A 25,770-nucleotide genomic window follows, 5' to 3' on the forward strand; every position below is an offset into this window, starting at 1 on the left:
CTCATGGCTTGGATGGGTGCACTGTTTGCTGGGTAAAAAACTGACTGGATGGCCAGTCCCAGAGAGCGGTGGTATAGATCCAGGTGGTGACCATTCACTAGTGGTGTTCCCCAGGGCTCAGTATTGGGGCCAGTACTGTTTAATACCTTTATCAATGATCTGGAAGAGGGGATTGAGTACACTCTCAGTCAGTTTGCAGATGACACCAAGTTGGGCAGAAGTGTTGATCTGTTGGAGGGTAGAAAGGCTCTGTGGAGGGATCTGGACAGGCTGGACTGATGGCCTGAAGCCAGTGGTATGATGTTCAACATGGGCCAAGTGCTGGGGCCTGCACTTTGGTCACAGCAACCCCATGCATTCCTCCAAAAAAAATCTCATCTACCTATAATTCCAAAGTAATCAAGGACCCAAAAAAGGAAAAGGGCTATGGTAAAATGGAGAGGAAAAGATATTTCAGGGTGCCTCCTCTTCTCCAGCACGCTTTACTTTAAGTGTTGTTAAATGTGGAGCATCTGCTTGGCCTCAAGGGCAAGGGTAAGAAGAGCAGAGAAGGCCTTTTTAGTGATTGCTCAGACTTTCGGGGAAGCGCAAAGGAATGTGAACCTTGCAGGTGAGGGCATTCACTGTGCAGGGGAGGGAAAGATAACTGCTAAGGGAGGGCATTAACCCGCTACCGTGTGTTCCCCAAAAAAGCAAAAGGCCAAGGAGGCCAGTGCTGCAGATGATGCAAAAGCAGATTGCTGCATGGAGGAACCCTGGAGCCCCAAGGTGGATTCTGTAGCCCTTGTCCTGCACACGGGAGAAAGCTATTGGTGGGAGCATGGCAGTGGAGGAATTATTCTGGGGGAAACTTTGCTGTTAGTGCACATGTATTAGCATGTACATCTCAGCCTAGAGGTGTACACGGAGTACTTGCACATTCTGCATCACATAGTCTTGGTCAGACACACTTATTTTCGTACAACACTTTTCTTTTTTTTTTTTTTTTTTTTTTTTTTTTTTTTTTTTAATAGCAGAGCTGGAACTTGGTCCACCTGCCTTTCCCATGGGACCTGTAGCATGCAGCCTCCAGAGGGCCACTGTCCGGCTCCCGCGTCCCTGAGGCGGGCGGAGGGTGCCGCGGGAGCGGGGCACGGCCGGGCGGGGCGAGGAGGCAATGGGATGGGAGGGCGCTGCCGGCGGGAGCGCGGCGCCGGGCCCCGGGGGCGGCCCGGGCAGGCGGGGCGGGACGGGTCGGGACGGGGCAGAGTCGGGAGCGGGGATCGGCCATGGGGAAGCTGCTGGTGGTGGCTCTTGTCGGGATAGCGGCAGCCCTGGTGGCGGAGCGGCTGCTGGCCTTTCGGTAGGAGCCGCCCTGCGGGGTTTCGGAGCGGCGGGTCGCGGTGCCGGCGGTGCGGGACGGGGGTGGCCCGCGGGTGGGGGGCGGCAGCCGGATCCTGCCGCGGGGCTGAGGCGGGCACAGGGCGGCGAGGGCTCCCCTCCGCCCTTCGAGCTGGCGGGCACCGCAGCTCCCGGGCTGGGGCTCGACTTCGGCGGACACCCGCACTTGCACAAGTGCAGTGGCAGCCAGAGGGGAAGGGTTCTTCATTGTCATCACCATCGCTACCATCATCATTATCAAGGGAACCGTTTTTCCCCAGAGAAAAACTAAGCACTGCGATGCCTTTTTCATCCTCTTTCTTCAAAAACTAACTTCGGGAGCATTTGTGCAATGGAAATGCCCTTTGCAGTGGGAGGATGTGAAACTCTCCCTGGGAAGATGCTGGGAGCCAGGAGGCCAAAGGGAGAGGGTGCCCTGGGGCAGGGGGCCAGTACCTCTGTTTTTACAGAGGCTGCAGTTAACCGGGGTATATCAAAACCCAATATCTGCGAATTTACCTCATCTCCCACCAACTGGCCAAACAGTAAGTGGAAATCAGTTTGTCAGAAACGTGTGTTACTTTCTGCCAAAGCTGACCTCTGGATAACAAATAGCCCCTGTGTACATGAGGTTTCCTCTGACGGAGCACAGGCTTTGGTGATCCTAAGATGTGACCTCGCTGTAGCTGAAATACCCAGCCATATCATGATCCTCATGCCATGGTGTTACAGCAGTTTCTGTCCTGAAAGCTACCAAACACATAACTGGTCATTTCAGGTCAGAAAAGTGGTGGTGAATTACTGTGTTAAAAGGCAACTACATCATTATAATTTTGCTCATGTCCACAAGGACTCCAAATGCTCAATTTCAAAGCAACAACACCCAGCTAATTGAATTTTGGGTAATTGTAGGTAATTACAGAAGGGGGGCTATACTGCCTGGACCCAGGTACCTCACATAGATGTGTTTTCATCTCGCGCTAAATCCACCTCAGGCATTAGTGATAACCACAGCGGTAGAAGAACCCTCCTGCCCTGGAGTCACACAAGCTGGGATGGCAGAGCTGGAAAACATTCCCTGGCTTTACTGGGGTGAGACATTTCAAAGGGCTGTAGAGAGCAACGGTCCCCACATCTCCTCCAAACTGAATGAACAAATGCAATATTGGAAATCTGGTAAAGAATAATCTCCTGATAAAAACAGGATCCCCCCTGTCTCTGTAGCTCTCTGTGGGTTTTTCCTGCGTGCTGTGTTTTCAGCAAACTCCAGCGTAGCAGAGGTCTTAGGATGGTTGCTGAGTTTGGAAACACACAACTTCAGTTCACAAAGTACTCTAAAAGTCATTTAACACAATTAAGAGAAACTGTGGGTAATTAGCTCTTGCTGTGTGTCTCTGTTATCCATTCCCCACCTAGAAGGCAGAAATCCAGCAAAGAGTCTTTGCTGTTCCTTCTGAGTTTGGTATTTTGTGGCACGTACAGCAGAAAACAGGTGAAGTTCTGTGTTACCAGCTGAAATGACACCAATTCCCCTATCGACATTTTAAACTGCTCGTTCTCTGAAGAAAGCGCTGAGCTAATTTGTAAAATGTGAATGTGAATTATATAATTATAAAATGTGTGTTACTGTTTTCCTCAGAACAATGTGCATACGATATTGTTCATATGTATTTATATATTCACATACAATGTTATCATTTTGTAACACTGTACCCATAGGGCACTGAACTTGCATACTATGTTCAAAACAGCAGCCTACTTCCAGAAAGATGCTGACAGTTTTAAAAGAATTGGGAACAAAACCAAAATAAGAAGTGATTTTCAATCCTGTCAAAAAAACCCCTCAAAACCAAAACCCAAAAATCCAGGGTTGGTAAGTCTAGAGATGAGGAAAACTGAAAGAGAGGTCTTTGAATATGCAACGGGTTCCTGCTGAAGGAAAGGCCTATCCTCTGTGTCCCATGAAGTGGGACAGTGGGCGTGGGACTGAAACTGGAAAGAGAAACAGTGGGACAAGGTGCCGTGCATTGGGGTTGCACCAAGTAGCAAAAGTTCCTTCTTTTTTTTGAAGTCGCATCCTCCATATATTGCAGGCCTCCTGTGTTCTTGGTACGGCCAGTTAGTTATCTAGGCCATCTGGCTGAGTGGCTCAGGCTGTGTGAGGTAGATAAACTGACACATTTTGGAAAAGCCTCTATATGTGCTGCAGCCTTGTGACTAGCGTCCTTTTGAATTACTCTCATTCCAGCCCATGAAGTGTTTCCCTGGGAATGCTGTCAGGATATCATCATCCCTCTCTGGCTGCTAGCTGAGTTCCTGCTGTGCTTTTGGCTCGGGGTGGCTTGCAGCCTGCCTGGGAAAAGCTGATGAAAACAGGGAAAAGCCCTAAGCAGGCAGCAGTGCAAACTTCAGGCAGGATTGCCTTGAGCCACCCTTGGGTGCTTGGTGGATTTGGCTGTGCCAAGTTGCCAGTGGGCAATGGGGGAGCTGATATTCCTCCTGTGCTGTTTGTCAGCTGGGAGCCAGTGTAATTCTCTGTCAGTACTCCTGGGCTGGAGAGAGAGGGCTTGGGAGAGTTTAACTTGGTTCTTTTCCCTTGCTGTCCTCTGCACTTTTTACCCTTTTCCATCTTTTCTTTTGGCCTTATGTTAACAACCTATGTCGATGATACAGCATTGAAGCAATTTGCAATTCATATTTTAAGTGATTAAAAACAGGCAGGACTGACATACCATACGACGCTCAGCTGTAGCACATACTTTTCATATCACTGACTGATACTGCTGTTTAGTTTATGTTTATGCCTAAAACTATGACATAAACATGGCAAGGTTTTGCTATGGGATCTTTGCATTCAGAATTTCCTGTGGTTGGAGCAATAGCCTCAACACATGCATAGGATAGACATGCAAAGGAGTAACTATGTTAGGTTAAATGCTTTCTTCTGGGGGCAAAAAAAAAAAAAAAAGAAAGAAATATTCTAGTACGCTACCCTGACATTTTCATGTAGAAATACAATATATTTCCTTAGAGCACTGTGGACCAGCATGGTCAAACACAGCAATCCTGGTAGTGAGGTGTCTTTCATAAGGATTTGCAAACAACTTGGAATGGAGGAAATTGAGAAATAGGAACTCGTATCTGTCTACAGACAGATACCTGTCTGTATCTGCTTGTTCAGTGAAGCATGAGCCAGAGACTGAGTTTTTTGGGTACTTGAGAATGAAATAAGCACTGCTGAAGAGTGATGCTTGGAGTGGTATCAGGAGAGAAGCAGAAGGGACAGGGTAATTGCTGAAAATTGTACTACCAAGTCCTGCTTGTTGTAAGGAAATGAGTACTCCTGCCTTGCAACAGTGCTATCACTACCTTTGAATGTGGAGTAAGAAATGAGGAAGGTGCAACTGCTGATGGCATGATCAGCAAATACAGCCATTGGGTTGGAGTAGAAGGTCGTCCTCTCCTCATCTGAAATGCTGGTCCTAACTGTGGGATACTACTATAGTTAAGTGACTGAAACCTGAAGAAAATTTGGCTGTCTTATTTTATTGTCTGAGCTGGGGTGGGCCATGAAAGCTTGTTCCTGACACTCATGAACAAAATCAGGTTTCCGAAGTTACTCAGTGTGGAACAACCACTTAATCCCTGGACATATGTAACTACCACAGTGATTTGGAGCATTTGCTGCTGCAGTTCTGGGGTTTGTCTATTCAGTATCTTATGGCTGATTTGTTGCTGCAATGGAGCAGACAATAAAACTAAAAACTAGGAGTGTTACCTGTTTTAAAACTGGCTGTGTGCTGTTAACCCCGCTCTTTTCTCTTGCAGGAACAGACTCAATGCTTCACGGGAAGTAGCCCCAGTAACACTCCCGAACTGCCGGCTCATTAAAGGAATCGGTATGTGCTTAAAATAACCGAGTGCCTTGCTTTTGTCCAGCCTTATTTTGTAACTGCTTCTTAAAGTCAGCTTCCAAGCCTGATCCCAAAAAACAAAGTGCTCATTTGACTTTCATTTGTTACTCGGACTTGGAGGTAGGGAGAAACTGCAGGAAGAAAATTGTGCTGAAAAACTAGTTTGATATAATGCTTTTTGCCTTTGGTATTTAAAGTTTCTGTTCCTTTTCTTGAAATTGAGTACCTTGCAAACACTTCTCCATTGCTGAGCCACTTAGGAAATGATCTGGCTTTTAGATGAGGGCATGTTGGCTCTTCAGGCAGGTACCTACAGGTGTCTGTCAGACGGTAGTGACATCTTGAAGACAGAACATGCTGCAAGGGTGCAAGCTTTTGGAGAAGACCACAGGCATGTGGTGAAGGAGCGGCTGCTAAATGCCAGCCAGGATTGCCCGCCTTAGTGCCGCATTTTGTGGAGATTTAGGAGCTGGCTCGTACCGCGTGGTGCCAATGGCAGGCAGGAGCCCAGCGCGGTTGTGCAATGCAGCTGTGTGGTTTCAAAGAGCAAGGGGTTATGTTTGCTAACAAAGTGGCCAAAATGTTGACTTTGTACTTTGGATCATGTGTTTAGCACACACCAGTGTTTCTGTCTTGTTTTTTTTTTTCTCTCTGATTAGGATAACCAGTGTATAAAATGGATAGCTTTGAAATTGATTGCTTTTTTGTGTCTCCCTTTCCCCAGATAATAATTTTAAGCTTAATGGCTCCCCTCCTTAGTATTTTCAGAAATGTCTTAAATTCTTTTGAAATTTGCCTGGATTTTGCATATGTAAAAACGTCATTGGATGAGCTTTAACAGCCTTGCCTTTGAGCTTGCTGAGTCACTGAGTTGATTTCATAAATCTCGCTTCTTCCTTGTGTCAGGATTCAAGCATCTTTGTAAAGTCAAATTACTGCCACGAATGAGTATGTGCTGAGTTCATTTGCCTGAGGTTATGTACAGAATTGCATTTGAAAAAAATTCCAGGTCTTCTAGACTGAGCTGTAATTTACTCATACAAGATTCTGAATAATGCTTTTTTGATGGTGATTAATATAATTCTTTTAAGCATTTCACTGTTGCAATCTTTTTAAGACTTTTTTGCAACATGATTATTGTGTTGAGGAATGGATAAAGCTGGAAATGAAAAATAAAGTTGTATTTCATTTCCTAACAGCATTTCGTTTTCAGTGCCTGACATTTACGTGGAGATTAGGTGAATTCTGAGAACCCATCTCTGCTTGGAGGTTGCAGTGGATCAATTTACAGAGCTTCATTTCTGCTTCTTGCTGTGCTCCTCTAACACTGTCCCTGCACACTGAGCTCTGCGCCTTGTCTTGCCTTTGCTCTGTTGTTTACAGCTCTTTAGAAAAATTAATATGCCAAAAATTAATTCAGCATGTCCAATGTGGCAGAAAGAGAAATAACAAAGGATTTGTGCAAACTTAAAAGTTGGCATGTTCACTCAAATATCTTCCAAAATTCGTTTGCTATGACTAGGGAGGTTATATTATTCAGGGAGATCAAGGATCCCTAAAGCCTAGTTGCTGCATAGGTAGCACTATTCAGACCAGAGGGTTTGCTGTACTCAGATCTGTAAGATTGCTCCTGTGGGTGCCTTTGTGTAAGAATGCCTTTCTCCATGGACCTCTTGGCCTCCTGGGCCTTTTTCCATTAAAGTGCTATGATAAAGTTGAATAAACATTATGTCTTTATTTTAATGTTTAAAACAGTCCTTCTGAACTCCTAAGTGAGACATAGGTCCCAAGGCTGGATCAGCTGTGAGCAAAATCATCTTAAACTATCCCCTTTTCTTTCTGCAATTTCATCTTTTCTGTATCTCTGTTTTTAAGACTTTGATCTATTCTGCTTTTCAGATACTGTGCTATGCAAGCACAAATGCAAACATTGAACAAACCAATAAAAAATTGCAAAAAAACTTCATTCACCAATACGTAGGAAAGGCTATATTTCTAAAATAAACAGTAGCTTCTGATTTTTATTGGTGCCTAATCATGTTACTGGTTTATAATAAAGTAACCATATCTCCTGTTCTAATTCCTAAAGTTCAAGAAGCTACAGAAGAAGTTGCCAGAAATACTTTCATCCTGGAACAATTCCTGGGATATAGGCAAAATAGTCTCGTGCTTTTGGACATGAAATCCAGATGGGGTTTTTATTGTTAGATACACCTGCAGAATACATCAATCTAAGATAAAATAAAGAACAACACTTCTAGAGTAGGTAGTAATTGTTCTCAATATTTGTTAATGTTTTTAAATGCTGCCTGTTTAGATAATCGAATGGACAAGCTGGGCTCAGTGATACAAATAAGCAATATCCTGCAGGTAACTGATACCTAATAAAGCAGTTCCTATCTCTCTCATGCCATATAACACCTGCAACAGCCCTCCCAAAATGGGGCCCAGAGGAGAGCCCGTGAGCTTCCCTGCGGCTGGCTGTGTCCCCATCTCCTCCTCACTGTCTCCCTGGTGCTGGCTCAGCAGGGTTGTGCTGAATCAGCATTTCACTGCTCTTCTGATGGCACTCAGTCGCTTCCACACATACCACGACCTGGCCATGAAGTGCCTGAAAAGTGCTTTGCTGGGCACTTTCTTCCCAAGCAATTGGGTGTGGGGCTCTGAGCGCTCTCCTTCCACCGGAAACTTGTAGTTTTTAATTATCTGCTCCCAATTAGCCTGCTCATCTTTCTGCTTGGCAGCCTCACTGATTCAGTAGCAATAAATGATTATATCTCTGTTTATTCACTCACCAGTGTGTGCTGCCAGCAAAAGCAGTCTGTCTAGCTCATGTCACCATGGCAATTGAGCCTCTCAGCATTTATTTGTGCTTTTATCCTCCCAGCAATCCCGGGAAGTGGAGAATCGCCACTAACCCCATTTTATAAATTAACCCACACGTGGAAAGACTAAGGCAAAGAAAAGGAGTTGCTGGTTTAAATGAGAGTGTAAGCTGAGATTAAAAAAAAGCCCCAATTCAAAACTTTAATTGGAAAATACAGGCTCTAAATCATAGAATCATAAAATCAGACGGGTTGGAAAAGACCTCCAAGATCATCAAGTCCAACCCTTGATCCACTACCGTCATGGTTACTAGACCATGGCACTAAGTGCCACATCCAGTCTCTTCTTAAAAACCCCCAGGGACGGAGAATCCTCCACTTCCCTGGGCCGCCCATCACCCTGTCTGTAAAGAATTTCTTCCTAATATCTAACCTAAACTTCCCCTGGCAGAGGACACTGTGTCTCTGGACACATCAGTGCAGATGTTTGCTTCCTGCCTGAGCCCAGTGAAAACTCAGACAAAAACCCAGGGGTGGGATAACAGGCTGTCTCTCCCCAAAATGAATCTTCAGACCTTTTGCTCTTCAGAAGGCAGGGATGCTCTGCTTGTTGGAGTCATGGAGTGGAGCAGGGGTTTCCTGAGGCTGAGAAGGTGCTGACCCTGGCCCTCAGTGAGAAGTTGTGCCACTGCATCTTCCCAGGTCTGAGCTGGGGAGAAACTTTCCTGGATGGATGAACTGGGGGTTCTGGTTCCTCTCCACTAAAGGGCTTTTGTTTTATCTTCTTTCCTACCAGGGAAAAATATTACAGGATATACAGGAATTGGTAATACTGGAAATGATTACCTGCAGTGAAAAGTGTGATCTAACTATTAAAGCCCTTAGCTGTTATGGATTTAGTAGGTTCTCTGAAATTTGAGAGCTTTAACTAAATATTTAGCAATCCATCTTCGTGAAGTGTCCTAGCTCAACCAGGAGAATTAGCGTGCACAATTCTCAGAGCTGCCTTATGCAAGCCTGAGGCCCGAGTCATGGGGATGGTCCTGACCTGGAAATCTCGTTGCCCACACTAATTGCTGCAAAACATTGTCTTCAGAACCTGGTGATTCATCCCACACTGTCCGGGGGCACATGGAGCTGGGTGAGAGGCTGCCTGGCCACTGCAGGGGCACTCCTAAGCCCCCAAAACGAAGTGAGCTGCAGTACTATTTCCTAACCTGACATGCTGTCTTCTGCTACCACTTTTAACGCAGAATGATCTTTTCCTCTGAACTTCATCGCGTGCTCAGTCATACCAGAAAGGGGCATTCATGAGCGCTGGAATTGTACTAAAGAGGATTTTTTTTTCTATGGGAAATATCTAACGTCACCTGAAAAACCCTGTTTATCTTTGTTTTCAGAAGCTGGTTCCGAAGACATCGACATACTTCCCAATGGACTAGCTTTCATCAGCTCTGTAAGTGCCCATGGCACCTTCCCATGCAGGGTCCTGCTTCTTCCTTACCTGCAGAAGCCATAGGTGAAAATATCAGGAGGGAGAATTTTTTTCTACAAGGCTGGCTGGCTTCCTAAGAACAGCCCAGTCTTGTGTTGGCTTAGCTGTCATTCCCTTCTGCTTGAGCAAGTGCACTTCTTGACGCAGAGGTGGTGTTGGTGGCTCTGAAGCATGTATATTGCACTGACTTATCTGCCCACGTAACCTTGACTTTCTTTCAAGCTACTTCATTGAAATGTTGAAATGTCAGTCCTCTGCCATGTTAAGATGTCTGAATTTCAAAATTAAAAAAAAAAATCAGATTTTGTTTGTTGATTATGTTGTTCCTGACTTTTTTTAACCTTTAGGACATAGGTTTTCCAGCTTTCTTTTGCAATCAGGATGGCAGGTGATCATTTTCTAAAACAAAAGCTGATGTTTTCATCTGCGTGTTCCAGGGACACCCAGGGAATGATAATGTTGCAAAATGCATACAAGAAATCATGATCTGTTGCGCTGCTGCTGTTCCTCATGGCTTTACCATGTTGTAGTGGTGCCTGGTTCCCCCCCAGTGTCAGTTTGTAAAGGGGTTTGGCACACAGACTGTGGCTGCAGTGGGGGCTGTGGTGCCTTGGGCGTGGCTCCTTGCACCCTCCATACAGTTTGCTCCCTTTGCACTGTGACTGAGGGCTGGATAGAGCGAGCAGGGCCATTCCCTCCACCTCCATTGTGGCTCAGCAGGCTGAAGCAAGGGGACATCCTGATGTATTCTTGCAAGTCAGAGCAAGACTCCAGCATTTTCAGCTCTGTGATGCTCCTGTTTACTTTTTATCCAGGAATAATTTTCTTATGTTTTGATTCTATAGGGCTTGAAATATCCAGGATTAAAGAGCTTTGCTCCAGACAAGCCAGGTGAAATATTTTTGATGGATTTGAATGAAGACTATCCCAGGGCAGTGGAACTGAGAATCAGCCGAGGGTTTGATCTGTCATCATTTAACCCTCATGGAATCAGCACCTATGTAGACAGAGGTAAACAGCTTGAGGTGGTGGCAAATATTGTCCTAAAGAGCACAAACAGAAATCCCTTTGCAGCACACACAATAGCTTGCTCTTGCAAGGAGACAAAAGGGTTTGGGGGGTTTTTGTCTTTGTTGGGCTATTTTCTAAATGTCATCTATCAAAGGAAACAACCTTGCACATAATCTCAGTCTGTTTAAAACAGAAAGATGTCCTGTATATTAAAAGGAAAGGAAACATGAAAAAGTTTGAGTTGAAAACCACAGAAAATTTATTTTGCCAGTTTACACTTGTCTCACACTGGGTTCAGGTATTTTGAGGAGATACATCCTTCACCAACTGGTAATGCCCAGAGTGGAAAATTTTGTGGCAAAACAATAAATTATCAAGTCTCTGTAAATTACCAAAACCTCTGTTACTCTTCGGCCAAGCCAGGTTCTCCTCTCCAAGATATGTTCTCCTGTGTCAGGTTCTGACTACCAATAAAGTATCTTTTTGCCTGTCCTTTCACTGGGGATTTTAGAAGGGCAATTAGAAGTCTGCAGATATTAAGAGAACCATTGCTGCAGCTTGACCTGTGTCTCCATACAAGTCACCCTTTAAGGGAAGGTGTTGGAGAAATCAGTGGTGGCTAATTCAAGGTCTTACCAGAAGGGCTGGGCAGAAGGGCTGCAGCCTTACACAGGATACAGGAGCTCCTTCTGCTTTCTCAGAGGATGTAATAAACAAACCAAAGAGCCCAAACTGGCTCTTTGAGATTCTTCTTCCAGTTGACTGTGGCTGTTTCACAGATTGCAAAACCCATTGGCTTAGGCACAAGGATGAGGTTGTGATTTCTTTCTTCCTTGATAGAAATAGCAAACATGTAGTTTACCCAGCAGGTCCCTGAGTGAGGCTGGGAGAAATGTAGCTGGAGATCTGGACCTTGTTGCAGATGCATCCCGCAGTACATGGATACTTGTCCCTCTGCCTCTGAAGAGCCCTGACACAAATGCACCAAACTTGGCACGTGCTCTGTACTAGAGGCTGCATCAGCACTGGGGGTGCTCAGCCATGAAAGCTGCTGCAGAGAATTCAGCTGTTTCCATTTCTTTTTTTAAGATGACACCGTGTACCTCTTTGTTGTGAACCATCCCCATCAGAAGAGCACAGTAGAATTGTTTAAATTTGTAGAAGATGACAATTCTCTTTTACACCTGAAAACCATTCAACATGATCTTCTGGCAAGGTATGGGACCCACGTACCATCTTCCTCCAGAACAGGCTGCTTTGAATGAAATCCAATGTAGGATGATTTTTGGTTTTAAGGTATTATTAATATGTGATATTTCCCCTTTAACCAGCATCCCTGTTTCTCTTATTGATTACTTCTTATCTATGTAATCAAAAGCAATGTTTCTCCAATCTCTTCTGTAAATTAGATTTTTAATAGTTGTCCCACTCAACTAGTCTTAAGCACTGCTGTGATTGATGGCAGTGAATTAGCTTAGCATCCATTTCTCCTTCTTTCATGTAGCCCACTCTTAGGTCATTGCAGATATGAATCTCCAGATGTTTTATTATTCTGAATTTGCTATGCTACACTGTAAAAATAAACATAGATTTAGCTTTGTCTTTTTTTCTTTTTTTTTCAATACAAAATTTTCTTGGTCTGTCCTACTGCAAAATCATTGTAAGATAAACAGGACCAGATTGATAAAGTTGTCACAGCATCTGCCTGTTCTCAGTTTTTCACTTGAGCGTAATGAAAAGAGAGAAGAATTTCCAAGGGCTTATGGACAGGCAGCTAGATTTCTAGTTGATGCCGTATAGTCCTGTTCAGGTCTCAGCACTGCACAGTTCTGGCTCACGCAAAAAAAAAAAAAAAAAAAAAAAGGAGTAAAAAGGATCTAAATAGCTCAGTGTCTGTCTGCAGTACCATCTCTAATTGCAGCACCCTTATGTCTGTGGGATGACCATGTCCTGCCTGGATTCTGGGCAGTCCTAAAATGTTTCTTCATACGTCTCATTTCATTATTTTATTTAACTTTCTCCATTTCTTTTTATTTTTGTTTTTGTTTTTTTTTTTTTAGTGTGAATGATATAGTAGCCATGGGGCCAGATAGTTTCTATGCTACCAATGACCACTACTTCACCGACTTCATCTTGATGTTCTTAGAGGTGTTCTTGGGTTTAACTTGGTCAAATGTTGTTTACTACAGTCCAAAAGAAGTTAAGGAAGTGGCAACTGGCTTTTGTTCAGCCAATGGAATTAACATTTCACCTGATAGAAAGTAAGTTTCTCCTTACCTTAGATTTTGTTTGATCACACAGAAGAATCCAGAGATCCTGATTTGTACATATGGTACCTCCATGGTCAGGTGTCTAAGCTGGTTCATATAGGGCAAGGTGCTGCCTGTGCAGTGTAAGTAGTACAGAGCGATTGCAGCACGGGGTTGCGTGTGTTGGTGTTCAGCAGCTCCTTTGATGTTTGCTCCTTTGCATCGTAGTTTATGGGCAGTAAGATCAAAGGTTGCTGCATTTAAAGCAGCCGATACAGGAGTTTTTCTGTATTGCTTGCAGGGATTAACAGGGCAGAGTTTCTGCAAGCGGGGAACGTTCTACCGTCCTAAAGTCTGTGTGACCGAGTCAACCGGTCCTGTGGTGGGGACAGGTGATCTTAAATTAAAAAAAAAAAAAAGGCATAACTGGGGATTTCTAATTCCAAGGTCTGTTTTGGTGTTGCAATAGAACTGTCACAGTGTGAAGATACATTAGGATCTCAGCAGGTTGGCTTCATTTCAGTGCCCTGTGGCCTGCTTGCAATGTCTGTTGCTGTGTGAGAACTGTGGGCTGGCATTCCTCATGGGAAGAGCTGGGCTTGCACGGAAGGAACTGTCGTGTCTTCTTACTCATATACATTGCTAAGAGGTGCTTTGCTTTCTTTTGAAGGTACATCTATGTTGCAGATGTATTTGATCATAGTGTTCATGTTATGGAAAAACACACTAACTGGAATTTAACTCACGTGAAGGTAAGGTGCTGCTGTTCTATAAAAAAGAGACAAATGTGAATTTTGGACAGAATAGTCCCCATGAATGCTTGAGATGTCAACATGATTGTGTGTAAAGTTCTGGTCTGGGTGGCTCCTGCTGTGGGGTTGCAGAGGTGCTGTGTGCCCTATTACAGAGCTTCAGGTCTTCCACCCTCCCTCCAGCAACCAGAGAGGAATCCTTGGGCGTGCTGTTGACCCACAGTGGAAGTCTGCCTCAGGCAGTGTGGGTCAGAGCACAAAGAACTGAAGGAATCAACAAACACGTAGGTGTGAATGAGCTGATAGGGGAAGCTCAGAGCAGCAAGCAGGTTTCTCATGGTGTAGAGGTGGGGGTGATGCATACCAGGGGAAAAGAAAAACAATACTGGGGGAGAAAATATTTCTTAAAAAAAATAAATCTAAGATGTCAGATGAGAGTCTTGGACAAGTCTGTTCATTATGTTGTAGTTTACTTCCAGGACTTCTGATAGCTTTAACTTCTTGTTTTTGCTTTGTGTTGGATAGACACTACAGCTGGACACTCTGGTCGATAACTTGTCTATTGAACCTCACACTGGAGACATCTGGACGGGATGTCATCCCAATGGGATGAAGCTGTTCTACTATGATCCTGAAAATCCTCCTGCCTCTGAGGTGCCTCTTGAGAGACATCACTGGTCTCTTGGCTGTATCTGTGCCCAAAAGTTGTTTTGCTCAAATCACCCTGGTATAACGTAACTGCATTACATAGAGAAGGGCCTGGCCAGCCTTTGTGAAAGCAAAGACCAAGCTGGCTTCTGCTTTCAAGTGGAAGCCCAAACAGCATATACTCACTAACAAACACCTGTTCAGATCCTCGGGTGACAACTGAATACTTTCTACCCAGTAGCTCAGTCACTTTGGACTTCTCAGGCTGCTTTCTGTGCAGCTGTGGCCACACCCAGATTCTGATGAACTGCATTGATTACCGAGCCAGCACATCTTTGCCAAATTAAACATGATTGATGAGTGCAAAGCGTGACCAGAAACGTTTGCACAGTAATGATTAATCAAGGCAAGTGTGATTCATCAGTAGGTGACACTGTAATTCTTCTTTCCTTCTGAAATCAATGAGGTACTGGCCTCAGGGTAATAGTGGCCACAAGTGCAGCTGGCTGGTAGGTGTCCATTTGATTTCAGCCTTGTCTGAAGCGCCCTGTAAGACACTTCTCAAAATTACCATGTTCAATAGCAGTAGACTTATGGTACCAGGCATTTGTTTATTTTGTCTGGAAAAAGCATGAAAATAAGAAGATATTAACTAACTCTTCAGCAGGAAAAAACTGTGCACATTCCTTGGAGTGGGGATGACTGCCTTCCTTACAGACATGGGGTCTCTGTCGCACAACCACTTAAAAAACCCCCCAAACTCAGTCTTCATGGACTGTGCTTCCCTGAAGGCCCTATCACAGGAATCACATGGTTGTAATTATCAGCAGCTGATCACCCTAACTAGTTTGTTTAAGTTAACATGCTGATGTTCCCTCCATACATGGACCATTTCCACCTGCGGCCATTTCAGTAGATGTATCCTCCCCCTCTGGCAGGTTCTGCGCATCCAGAACATCCTCTCAGAGGAGCCTGTGGTGACACGTGTCTACGCTGACAACGGCTCTGTGCTGCAGGGGAGCTCAGTGGCAGCCATCTACGAGGGAAAACTGCTCATTGGCACAGTCTACCACAGAGCTCTCTACTGTGAGCTATAGCTCGTCATGGGTAAGATCTGCTGCAGCGGAAAGGATTTAATTCCTTGGGAACTCAGTTTCTGCTAGATTTGCTAACAACAAGACTGTTCCAATAAAGGTTAACTGCAATAATAGAGATGTATTTTAGCCTTCCTCTCCAAAATGAGAAGGAAATGTAATTGAAGGTGAGAAATTAGGTTATTTGTGTAATGGGGAGGACCCCATATCAGTAACAAAGGGTTACCTTGAAGTTCAGTTTCAGATTGCAAATGACTAAAGTGTCAGACATTGAACTCATCTCTGCTGGCTGGATTTCCCCCCCCCCCCCCCCCCCCCCCCCCCATGAGAAAACTGATGTTGTAAATAAGAATTGCTGACTACTAGTGTGGTGTGTGTTTGTGACTGACCCCTGGGCCTTCCCAGGGACTGTGTGAGATTCTTCTGAATCTGCCTATTGGCTTTCCCTAATGCTTCCAGAATAACTGGAAGGTGAATAAATGTTCAGTTTTATCCACGTCCTCTTCCCTCTTCAAGCCATTTTCTAACATTACTTCAGGTTCCTAAATTTTTCTTAATTCTATTGAGAAAAGAGTAGGGTATCACTTCAGAGTGGTTTCTTACTTAGTCTTCTAAAGGGAGTTTGAAAAAGCTTTTTTTACTCTTAAAGAGTGGGAAACGTCTTGAGCACCTTCATTGAGAAGTGCATTAGCAATTACTGTTGTCTGTCACAGAAAAGGGAGCATTTCTGGACACTTTGCCACAGCGACTACCCCCAAGCCTTGGTCACACATGTTGTGTGTTTATCTTCAGTCAGTCTGGAGCTGATTCCCACTGTGCTACTGTGCAGCAGGCACCCCTTCCCGTTTATCTAGCATCAGTTACTGATAGTGTCTCACACTGCTAAACAGCCTATCCAGGTTTCCATCAGCTGGTGGTTTTGCAATAGTGTTAGTAGTCACTTTCAGTGAACTGAACAGAATGTCCTTTGAAGCTGGAAATCACTTTGGTGCTCTCCAGTGTGCACAGCAAGATGCCAGAAACCCCTGTTTTGGCCACCACTTGGTTTCCTGCTCATGGAGTGAGCTCTTCTTGCATTAGTGTAGATATCCTTACCCACAGAGCAGCTCCTGCTGCTCTTTTTGTCCTTCCAAGTTCCCAGCTGTGATCAGCCCTCCAGTTTTGTGAGAGATGCTGACATCCAGCTAAAGGTTCTGTGTTACCTGTGGTGGCTCTCCTGCAGGGGTTGCTGCTGTGCTTCCTACACATGCCTGCACTGGCCCTTCTCAGCATCTTGGCAGCCCCTCCAAATGCTGCCACCAGACAGACCTCCCTAGGGCTGCCAGCCCCTCTGTATCCTCCAGCTGATGCAGTAGTTTTTCCTCACTGCAGTCCTTCCCCCATTCTATGGAGAAAAAAGACAGGCTGCTCCTGAAGGGCGAGCCTGGGAGGAGAGAGAGCCAGTCCCTGGGGTGCCAATTGCTATGCTAGCTTTGCTGTTCCCTCCTGCAGTCTGCTCCACCACCAGCCACAGCCCCTCTAGTCTGGAGAGTACATGGAAAGTCCATTTCAAAGTCCAAGTACTTTGAAAACACAGGAGTACTTGTGCCTACAACACAGAGAAAATAACCCACTCTGTAGTGGCTCAAACACTGAGGCAGGAGGCAGAGTATGTGCAAACCCTCCTCTGTCTGGATTTTCCCATTCTGGCTGAGAGGAGGCAGTACTGCAGGCTGAGGTTTGGGTGAGCAGTGGCCCTGAAGAACAAATGTGGGTACTGACACCTCTTGGCTCCTGTGCTTTTCCTTTCTAACAAGCCTAATGGCTTTCATCCACTGGTAGGAAAAGATCTGCTGCTCCTTCCCTGACGGAAAGGGACAGCTCTAACCAGAGCAAGGAGTCCGTGCCAGGGCTCGTGGCTGAGGCAGTGTTGCTGTACAGGAGGGACGATGTCATCCCCCTTCCTGTGCACAGCTGTGGGTCTTGCCACATCACCCATCTCCTGCCCCCAAAAAGCATCTGCTGCACCCTGTGCTGCCCCAAGCTCGCTGGAACAGACCCTGCTTGGTGTAAGGCAAGTCCCTGGGCACAAAGAAGTTCTGTGAGGTTGAAGAACTGAGCCAGTGGGCATGTTTGGCTCAGTCACTGCGCCCTTCCTGATGCCAGCAGCTTCCCCCTGCTGCCATGGCAGAAAGCTGTTTCACATGCATGTACTGGTACAAATGGCACATGCTGCGGGGGTTACCGATGGCCAGAAGGGGAGACTTGAGCATTAGTTAACCGCGTGGCCAACTGACTTGTCTCTTGGTGGCAGCCCTGCATTAGCAGGTCTGTGCACAAACTGCGTTCACAGCTCCTCTCCAAAATGCTCACAGTTGATCTGCAGACTTGAGGGCTGCCCAGGCTTCACTGTCTGCTCACAAAGGCTTTGGTGACAAGGACTCAACCATTTGGATCACAGTTTTGAATCTCGCTGACCATGGCGTGCAGCCCTTCCACAGAGCAGAGCTGGCCTTGAATGAGCGCGGCTTTTGTCTCATCCCTTCCTTGTACTTGCCTTTGGCATTACCTAACCCTGGCTTTGCTGCTCACTCCTTAGCAACTTCTCTCCCTGCGGGACACTTTCAGCTTCCCTTGGAAGTGGCGTACTTTCCTACAGGAACGTGTAATCCATTTACAGTCTTGAGGAACAGACATCATTCCCAGAGCCCAAGCTGAAAGGACTGCTCTGAAGAAAGTTCTCACAGCAGTGAGAAGTTGGGCTATTAACTTGTTCATGATTAGCCATCAACAGTCTGCACAAGCATTCTAAAGTGGTTATTTTGGGATTGTGCCAGTATTTGTTCTAAAGTGCCATCTCCTAAAGAGTTATATCACGCATTAGTGGCAGTAACACACTGAAATGCTGATCAGCCACTCTGCTGGTCCTGGATTTACTCTGTGTTTGTAGAAACGCAATAACCATTTCCCTCAGCAGTGGCAGAAGTAACCCATAAAAACATTAACTTCAAATTTTACAGTGGCTTAAAACATCTTCAAATAAGCAAATCCACACATTGTTGGATCTTGTCAAACTTTTACTTTTTTGTTGGTTTTAGCCTTCCAGAAAATAAAGGTTGTCTTCACTCATCACTGGCTTTTTTTTCTGTTCTAAATGACTCCTGTGCTGAAGGCTTTCCCATCCGTCTGCCTGCAGACTGAACCACAGGAAAGCGATGTGCCCTATCTTTTCTCACAACATTTGAGAGAAGAGAGATTGTAGGTACTTGATGTAACATTTTGAATTTTAACCTGAGGTGAGGATCATTGGAAGCCCATTGCCAGCCTTCTCTACAGGTATCCCAGCCTTGCAGTGCAGAGGCGGGAATTGAAGCTGGGCCACCGTTCATTCAAGTGATGCTGAGCAGGACAGAGACGGCAAGAGCCATGCTGGGGTACAGCTTCTACCTCTTGGCATGACATCACCACTTCATAAATGCACTGGAGGCCTCAGTGCAGAAACAGCAGTGGTGGAAGATGCAGCTCAAGCCTGGCCTCTCAATCACAACGTAACCTGCATAGGGAAAATCCATGCTTGCAACCTGGAGGAGGGCATAACACATCATTTTTAACAAGCTGTAGAGACTGGAGCAGTTCTGGGTATTTCAGAAACCAAACTGCAGCTGGGACAACTTGCACAGACAAGAAAAATGTATGTATATATGGCTTAGGAAGCTGTTGAGGAGACACATTTTACATGTCAATTGTGGACTTGGAGCCTCTTAGTATATCTCCTTTAATTAAGATAATAATTTTATGGATTGAAGATTCTTTTTATCTTCTTGCAGGTGGTGGCCATATTAGCAGAAAGTAAGGTTTATGATTCAGTTGTTGGGAAACACGAACTGGGTTAAACAGATTAGGTGCAGAGTATTTGGCCTAGATTCTGCCAGATGTAAATCCGCTGAAATGACTACACAAATTGGACAGTCTGCACCCTCTGCTTTTCCTTTATTTAATCCTCTACTAAAATCAAATAAATAAAGATATATTAAATATGTTCAGTAGAAGAACTGGTGTACTTTGAGTGTATAAAGTGCCCGTTGTAACTAAGCTACACTTAAATATAAAATGGTAATTTTTTTTATATACCAAAACTAATTCAAGTCTTTTAAACAAACACTGACCAGTATCAGTGTGAAAGCAGCCTATTTTTACATCAACCTGCAGCAAAAGATTGCACTCTACATTTCATCAGCATATGAAAAAAAGAGTAATTCTCTGTCCTTACTCTTTTTTTTTTTTCACTTCTTTTTACATAATTACAGATTGTAAATGAGACCCACTTGGAGCCCTGTGAATCATGCCAATTTGGCCATGAGCTAGGATTAAAATAATCTTTGGCTGAGCAGAAGGAAGGAAAGAACAAGCAGGGCAAGGTCCATATCCAACCCCACCCCCCAGTCTGGCCCATGCAGCTGTCCAGTTGTGCTCACCATTTAATATTTCTTCTGGAATGACCAACAAATGGTCAGAAAAGTGAGGACTCGATACAAATTCTAATAAAGATTCAGGATTTCTCATTTTATTGCATTCGTTGTCTAACAACAATAATACTCATTGGCAAGAAATTTATTTACACTAACAAATTAAACCACAAGGCTTTGTTGTTTGTATTTAAACTGTAAGAAAACAAAGGGCCACCATGATGTTTTGTTTTGATGTCTCCCAATAACTAAATATTAACCAAAGTTATCTTGGGGAAAACTCAACAATCTAGAGAAGTTCATATCAACCAAGCACAAGAGAACAAGCTCAGACATGGCACTACTGTGTCCTTCATGCAGGTGATCAGACATCAACATGTACAAACAAAAAGTTCAGGATAACATGCACTTCATATACATTTGATCTCTTTAAAAAAAGACAAGAAAAATGAAAAAATCTGGAGCGCAACCATCTCTTTAACCATATAAAAAGAAACAATGTAAGAAGCCAATTTTTACAGTTAGCACAGTGCATTTTAGTCTTTTAGCTGCCTGGTCTTCTAGCAATATGTGTAACACATGTCAGTGACCAGTGAGATACCATCACAACATGACTGGGAAATATGAAAGCAGTTGTTCAGACAGTAAATGTATATGGGAAAGTATAGTCAGAAGAGGTTCACTGTGCACCCTCCACTTCCAAATGGGCTGGTTATTCCTTATGTCTGGTGCCCTGTGATCCCCCTTTCCTCCAGACATTTCTACATTGGGGCCCAAATCCACTTCCACCGGTGTCAGCAGCAAACCTCCCACTGGAAACCCATCAGGAGGCCCAGGCTCCTGGTTTAGGTGGGTTGGATCCGATCTCATGAACTGTGAGCCCTCCTCACCTCTCTGGAAGAAGAGACCCGCCTAATGCTGCAAGTTTCACAAACCCTACAGCTTGTTCTTAACACAGTCCACACTTCCCAAAGAAACAGGCAGCCCAAGGCACTATAGCCAAACCTTCCTGTAAGATGTGCATTTTTAAAATAATTACTTGATGCCGAGAGCAGAAGTATCAGTACGGCCGGTTAGGAGCAGAAAGCACATTTTATATGGAGGGATTGGAGGGCTCAGTGTCATGACTAAGGTGCCACAGCTTTGAAAAATCAGTTTTAGAGGTTGAAAAGGTACAGTGAAATCCATAGAGGAGGCTAACAAAAGGGACCGTGCTATGTGCAGATGACCCACACTCCCCTGTGGTGAGCGGGCAAGTTGCCTCGGATGACACCTGTTATCCTGCTCAAAAACAAACTCCTGAAAGTGCTACAACAGAAATCAAAGTTGGGATTAAAAGCAGAAAATTCCTTCCTAGAATACAGGCACTCAAGTAAATGAGGATCCTCTTCCTTACTACTGTAGAACTGGATTCTGCACTATTACAAAATGGCATTTCTTTCTCTTAGAAGTGAAACACAATTAATTCTCAAAAATGATATATCATTGCCCACCTCTTACTTGCCAGTCTGTGAGCCAGGAGGTGAAGGTGGAGCAGCTCAGGAGGAGAGGAGGCCTTGATGGAAGCAATAAAGTATGAGGAACCCTAATGCTCAGCGTCAAACACAACCCTAATGCTCAGCGTTAATGAGAGCTGAGGGCTGGCAAGTTTCAAAGGAAAGCTGCTCAGTAATTCTAGTGAAGCTCAATTCTTGTGGTATCCCTGCAGCAGACTACAGTCACAGCACAACAGATGCCATTGCAAAAAAAATATAAGAAGTTAAAAAAATACAAAAGCATTTGTATACACTGAAATACAAACATCACCCAACTCTGTCCGGCTTTTTATTACTGGCTTCTGTTCCTCTGTGCAATTCTAACCCATGATCTAGGACTAGCTCCACTTACAACAACCCCCACCAGACCTGCTCAGAGCAGGGAGTGAAGTGCAAACAGCAGTGGGCAATCTCTGTGTGCTGCAATGAATGAGTTCTGCTCCTTCCTTACACCCTGGTCCTGATCTCCCTAGGCAGACTGAAACTAAATTGGGAGTTTTGACACGGAAGTTGCATGGGTGCAGGAACCCACCACACGGGAAAATACAAGCTGGAACCAACAATGTCAGTATATTTGGCTGATTTGAACAGAGCAAGGAGGTACAACTTCCTTCACAATGTCAGTATAATAGATTTTTCCAGACTAAAGTAACTTGCAGTGTTGTATCTTTTATTTTCTCTTTCTGAGAGTTCCATTTTTTTTGCTAACTGTCCTTTCTTCACCTTTTTAGAGGCTCAATATATTCACAACCTGGAAATACTGCAGCAATGAGCAGAAACTAGAGTTTACAGAACTGGCCTACCACCCAAACCAGAGAGAAAATAACTTCATCAGCCTGCTGTGGTCACCTGGGTGTAATGATGACACAAGCGCATGGAAACTCCACACTGCCTGCACAGCAGTTTAATGGTGGCCAGGCAAGTCAGACTAATCAAAACAGCTTTAGCTCCAGAAATAAATACACAAAGTAGGCAACAAGTACACCTGCAAGTGAGCCAAATGAGAAAATCTGTCAAGACATTTAGTCCAGAAATTTGTTTCTTCTTATTACATCAAACCCCATATTACTCTGACTTAACACTGGTTTACAGGAAGTTTGGGTTAAGAATGATGAGACATCCATCTTTTGTTTCATGTCATTACACAGTACAAGGGGAAAAAAGGCAACACAATTTTAAAGATCCTGCAGAACAGCAAGAAAAGTTTCAAACTATGCTTTATGTCTGTTATCCAGTGACATTTCTACACATCCCAAGATCGAGTAGCATATTTAATAAAAGGAACCACATAAATCTCTTTCATCACAGAAAGAAGAGTAAAATTCTTGACATTGTTCTGTTTGCTTAGTTTTCACATGTTGATCAAAATGCATTTTAATAGTTTTATTTTAAATTTAAGCTACTATTTTTTTAAGTTAGGCTTTTGTTTGTTGGGTTTTTTTCTTGTAGTCTGAGAATAACAAAATTACATTATCACGAAGCAGTAAAAATCCCCTGAATACTTAAAGGACTTAAGTCGAATTAGTTATTCTGCAGAATAAGAACACAATTTACAAAGAGATTAACTAGGCACTGTTCTAAGCAGCAAGAATGAAAACTCAGTCAAGCAGTCTGCTCAGGTTTCTAAGAAAACAAAGAACATAAAATGGGGACACCACCTGAGATTACTATATACAACCACTTAAACACTACTACAGTGTAAACATAACTTAAAAAGAAAATCATCATCAAATGCATTTATCAACATTGTATTTAAGAGATTAAATTTCCAGTTTCTTCCAGATAACTTCTCTTACTCAAAGAATGCTAGTTTTATGAGGCTGTTAAACATTTGTATAATTTTTCTCCTATAAAGAGCACAGAAAGATTTACTGCAATGTGTAATTTTTGTTAGCAGGTGTATTTTTCTGCCAGTGGTCTATCTCAAGAAAAATATCGCAAGCCTTCAGAAATATCAGAAAGTATCTTTTATGGTAATTTCAGTTTTAGAGATGAATAAAATATACATCAAAAACCTGTAGAAATTGGATTTGGAAGGAAAAATAAAGCTAATGCTAAGTAGATCTGCCGTGTATTAATTTTGAATGAACTACACTGTCTCAGTTTATAGACCATTTTATATGTCAAAGAAATGATTAGAATCAAAAGAAATGTAACTATAAGCAGTGCACCCCAAGTGTTTCAAACCTGAGCTTCAGAGAACTTTGTAGAAATGAATTTGAATGCTGCAAAGTGCAGAGCAGAAGAGAAGCCAAGCCAAACTAAAACAGACGTTTTCTTCAAAAGAATTCGGTATTTGCAATTTCAGGCTGGCATGTTTTTAAGTTCAAGATTCTAACTTTATGTCACCATCTAAAACAATATATGGGTTGGCACAACCAGATGAAGACCGCCACTTCCAGGATGCATGAATGGGAAGTGGCGCTTCTCAACTGCTACATAGTTAGCTTCAACTGTAAAGCTAATAAACCCCAGCTTCTCATTGTGGACATTTGCCTGTTGTCTCCCCATTCTTTTGAAGAAATACTGTATAGTTTAATGCTGCACTTAAGAGGCAGTAACACCCTACACTGCTTCTGTTTGTCATAGTCAAAACTACAAAGCAGGCTTCACCGATGACCTCACACACCACGGGAATCTCTGAAAGATATAATATGACCACTGCTAAGCCAACATTCTACAGCCAATGCCCCAAAATGCAGGTTTTGGTGGGGATATTCTTTAAACACATCAGTCAAAGCAGTTAAAATGTGGGAGCTTTGGACTTAGTAACCATCATCTCCATGGCAGCACTGACCTTAAAAGCAATGTACTGAATTTAATTTTAACCAGAATCACTCGTCTTCCTCTTTTTAAAGTGCAGTTCTGTAAAAAATAGAAATCTTTAGCAGACTCAAGTCGGATAATTGTTTCTAACAACAGCTTCATAATAGCAGAGCACAAAGCTTATTCTTCCAATGCTTGTTGGAGAATGAATCTGAAGATGTGGTGTTTTTCCTAAAAAAAAACCCCAAAACCTCGAAACAAAATAAACCTAGTTTCCTGTTCAAAACACATGAAAAAGAAAGTGGAGTGTGCTATAAGAAAGTTGCCTACACACTGGGAGCACAATGAAATTTATACAGATATATATGCTGTGCTCTAGTTAGAAATTTATCCTTGCTCAGATATCTAAAGGATAAATGTTATCCTCAGATTTCTGTGTAAACCCACATAACCATTTAAGGCTTTGCCTCCTTCCTGGATTAACTATTGTACAGTTAACAGAAAGAGTTTCACCTCCTGTCTTTTACCCAGGGGGAATATTGACTCTCCTGTCTTATCTCCAGTGTATAAGAAGAAGTCATTGAACAGTTGTGTTTCCCGAGCAGTGTCGCTTAAAGGTACTGACACAGGATGAAACTTACTCCAGCAGATGGAACTGAGTATCCAAACACTGTAAAGAAGGTGAACTTCCAGTTAGAAAGTGAAGTCAAGTCTTATCAGACAGAGCACAACTCCTTTTACCCAGCTGAAGAAATGTTCACCAATTGTATTGACTGGCCATCCTATTCAGAAGAGGTGAAGCAGTGGACCATGCTCCTTGGCATCATGCTGGTTATTGAAGTGACCAAACACACACAGCTCAATAGAGAAGAGTAGTTTGGAAGGAAACACCACCACACAAATATGAAATCTGTTAGCTGGCAGCAAGAACAAAACAAACCGAAGAGCTGGGGTTGTTTCACATGGCAACAACAACAAGCGTGAACTGGATATGCGGGAAAAGAAAACTACACAATATAAATTTCCCTAGTCATTCTATGTATAGCCCCATTTCTCTGTACACGATCTTGGGTGATGAATACAACAAAGCTGAAGGGGCACCAGTGGATATGAGCTCCTCTTCCCTTGACGTGCCTCCACTTTCTGAACACAGCCGCACTTCTCCTTATCACTGCTCATTAGTGCCCTCTGTTGCATCTGATGAACACTTCTCTGTTTTCTTCGATCTCCTCTGCAGTTGCTCTTGTTCCTTCTTCCGAAGCTTTTCCCTTTGCTTTTCCATTTTCTCTTGAGCTTTGCGAGCCTTCTCCAAGGATGCTTTCATTTCCTTTAGCTTTTTTTTAATGATTGCTCTGTCCTGGGAAGATGTCATACCAAGAGCCTGAAGTGGAGAAAAAAATTAAAGAATTTCATATGGTTTAATCTGTCACAATTTTTTTTCATATTCTAATAGTAACTCTTAGGTAGACGACTGTAACAACTAAGTAGATCTGAGACAGACTCAGATCTGATCTGTAAGTACTACTTTCCATGCCTTTCACGTCTAGAATATTAAAGAATGAGATCTCATTGCCACTACCAATGTTGATTTCATTGATCAAGTAAGGCAAATAAACTATTTTCTTGAAGTCATCTAAGTCTACATAGAACAAGACTTCCCAATTTTCACTGCTATGC

At 43.6% G+C, this 25,770-nt stretch overlaps 2 protein-coding genes across 10 annotated transcripts in view; one reads left to right on the forward strand and one right to left on the reverse strand.

Annotated features, from left to right (window-relative positions):
• The first annotated feature begins 1,256 nt into the window (after positions 1-1,256).
• On the forward strand, positions 1,257-23,390 carry LOC114002862 (serum paraoxonase/arylesterase 2). Of its 4 annotated transcripts, none has more exons than XM_039388651.1 (10): positions 1,257-1,342; positions 5,188-5,258; positions 9,499-9,554; positions 10,439-10,604; positions 11,694-11,820; positions 12,665-12,865; positions 13,524-13,605; positions 14,131-14,259; positions 15,192-15,360; positions 22,059-23,390. In XM_039388651.1, the coding sequence occupies exons 1-9, from the start codon at positions 1,269-1,271 to the stop codon at positions 15,348-15,350; spliced, it is 1,065 nt and encodes a 354-aa protein (XP_039244585.1). In that variant the 5' UTR covers positions 1,257-1,268; the 3' UTR covers positions 15,351-15,360; positions 22,059-23,390. The 4 variants fall into 4 exon arrangements, with proteins under 4 accessions (XP_039244585.1, XP_039244584.1, XP_039244586.1 ...); XM_039388650.1 differs by lacking the exon at positions 22,059-23,390 and adding an exon at positions 18,499-19,371; XM_039388652.1 differs by lacking the exon at positions 22,059-23,390 and adding an exon at positions 18,425-18,506.
• Positions 19,863-25,770, reverse strand: part of PPP1R9A (protein phosphatase 1 regulatory subunit 9A) — a 137,808-nt gene continuing 131,900 nt past the window's right edge. For all 6 annotated transcript variants that reach the window (XM_027749222.2, XM_027749223.2, XM_027749221.2 and 3 more), the window contains one exon: positions 19,863-25,474. In XM_027749222.2, the coding sequence (XP_027605023.2) occupies positions 25,262-25,474 (213 nt within the window). In that variant the 3' untranslated portion in view covers positions 19,863-25,261. The remainder of the gene's footprint in view (positions 25,475-25,770) is intronic.

This window comes from Pipra filicauda, unplaced genomic scaffold (genome assembly GCF_003945595.2).
Source record: "Pipra filicauda isolate LSUMZ 115617 unplaced genomic scaffold, ASM394559v2 scaffold66_size7647185_pilon, whole genome shotgun sequence".
Taxonomy (NCBI): domain Eukaryota; kingdom Metazoa; phylum Chordata; class Aves; order Passeriformes; family Pipridae; genus Pipra; species Pipra filicauda.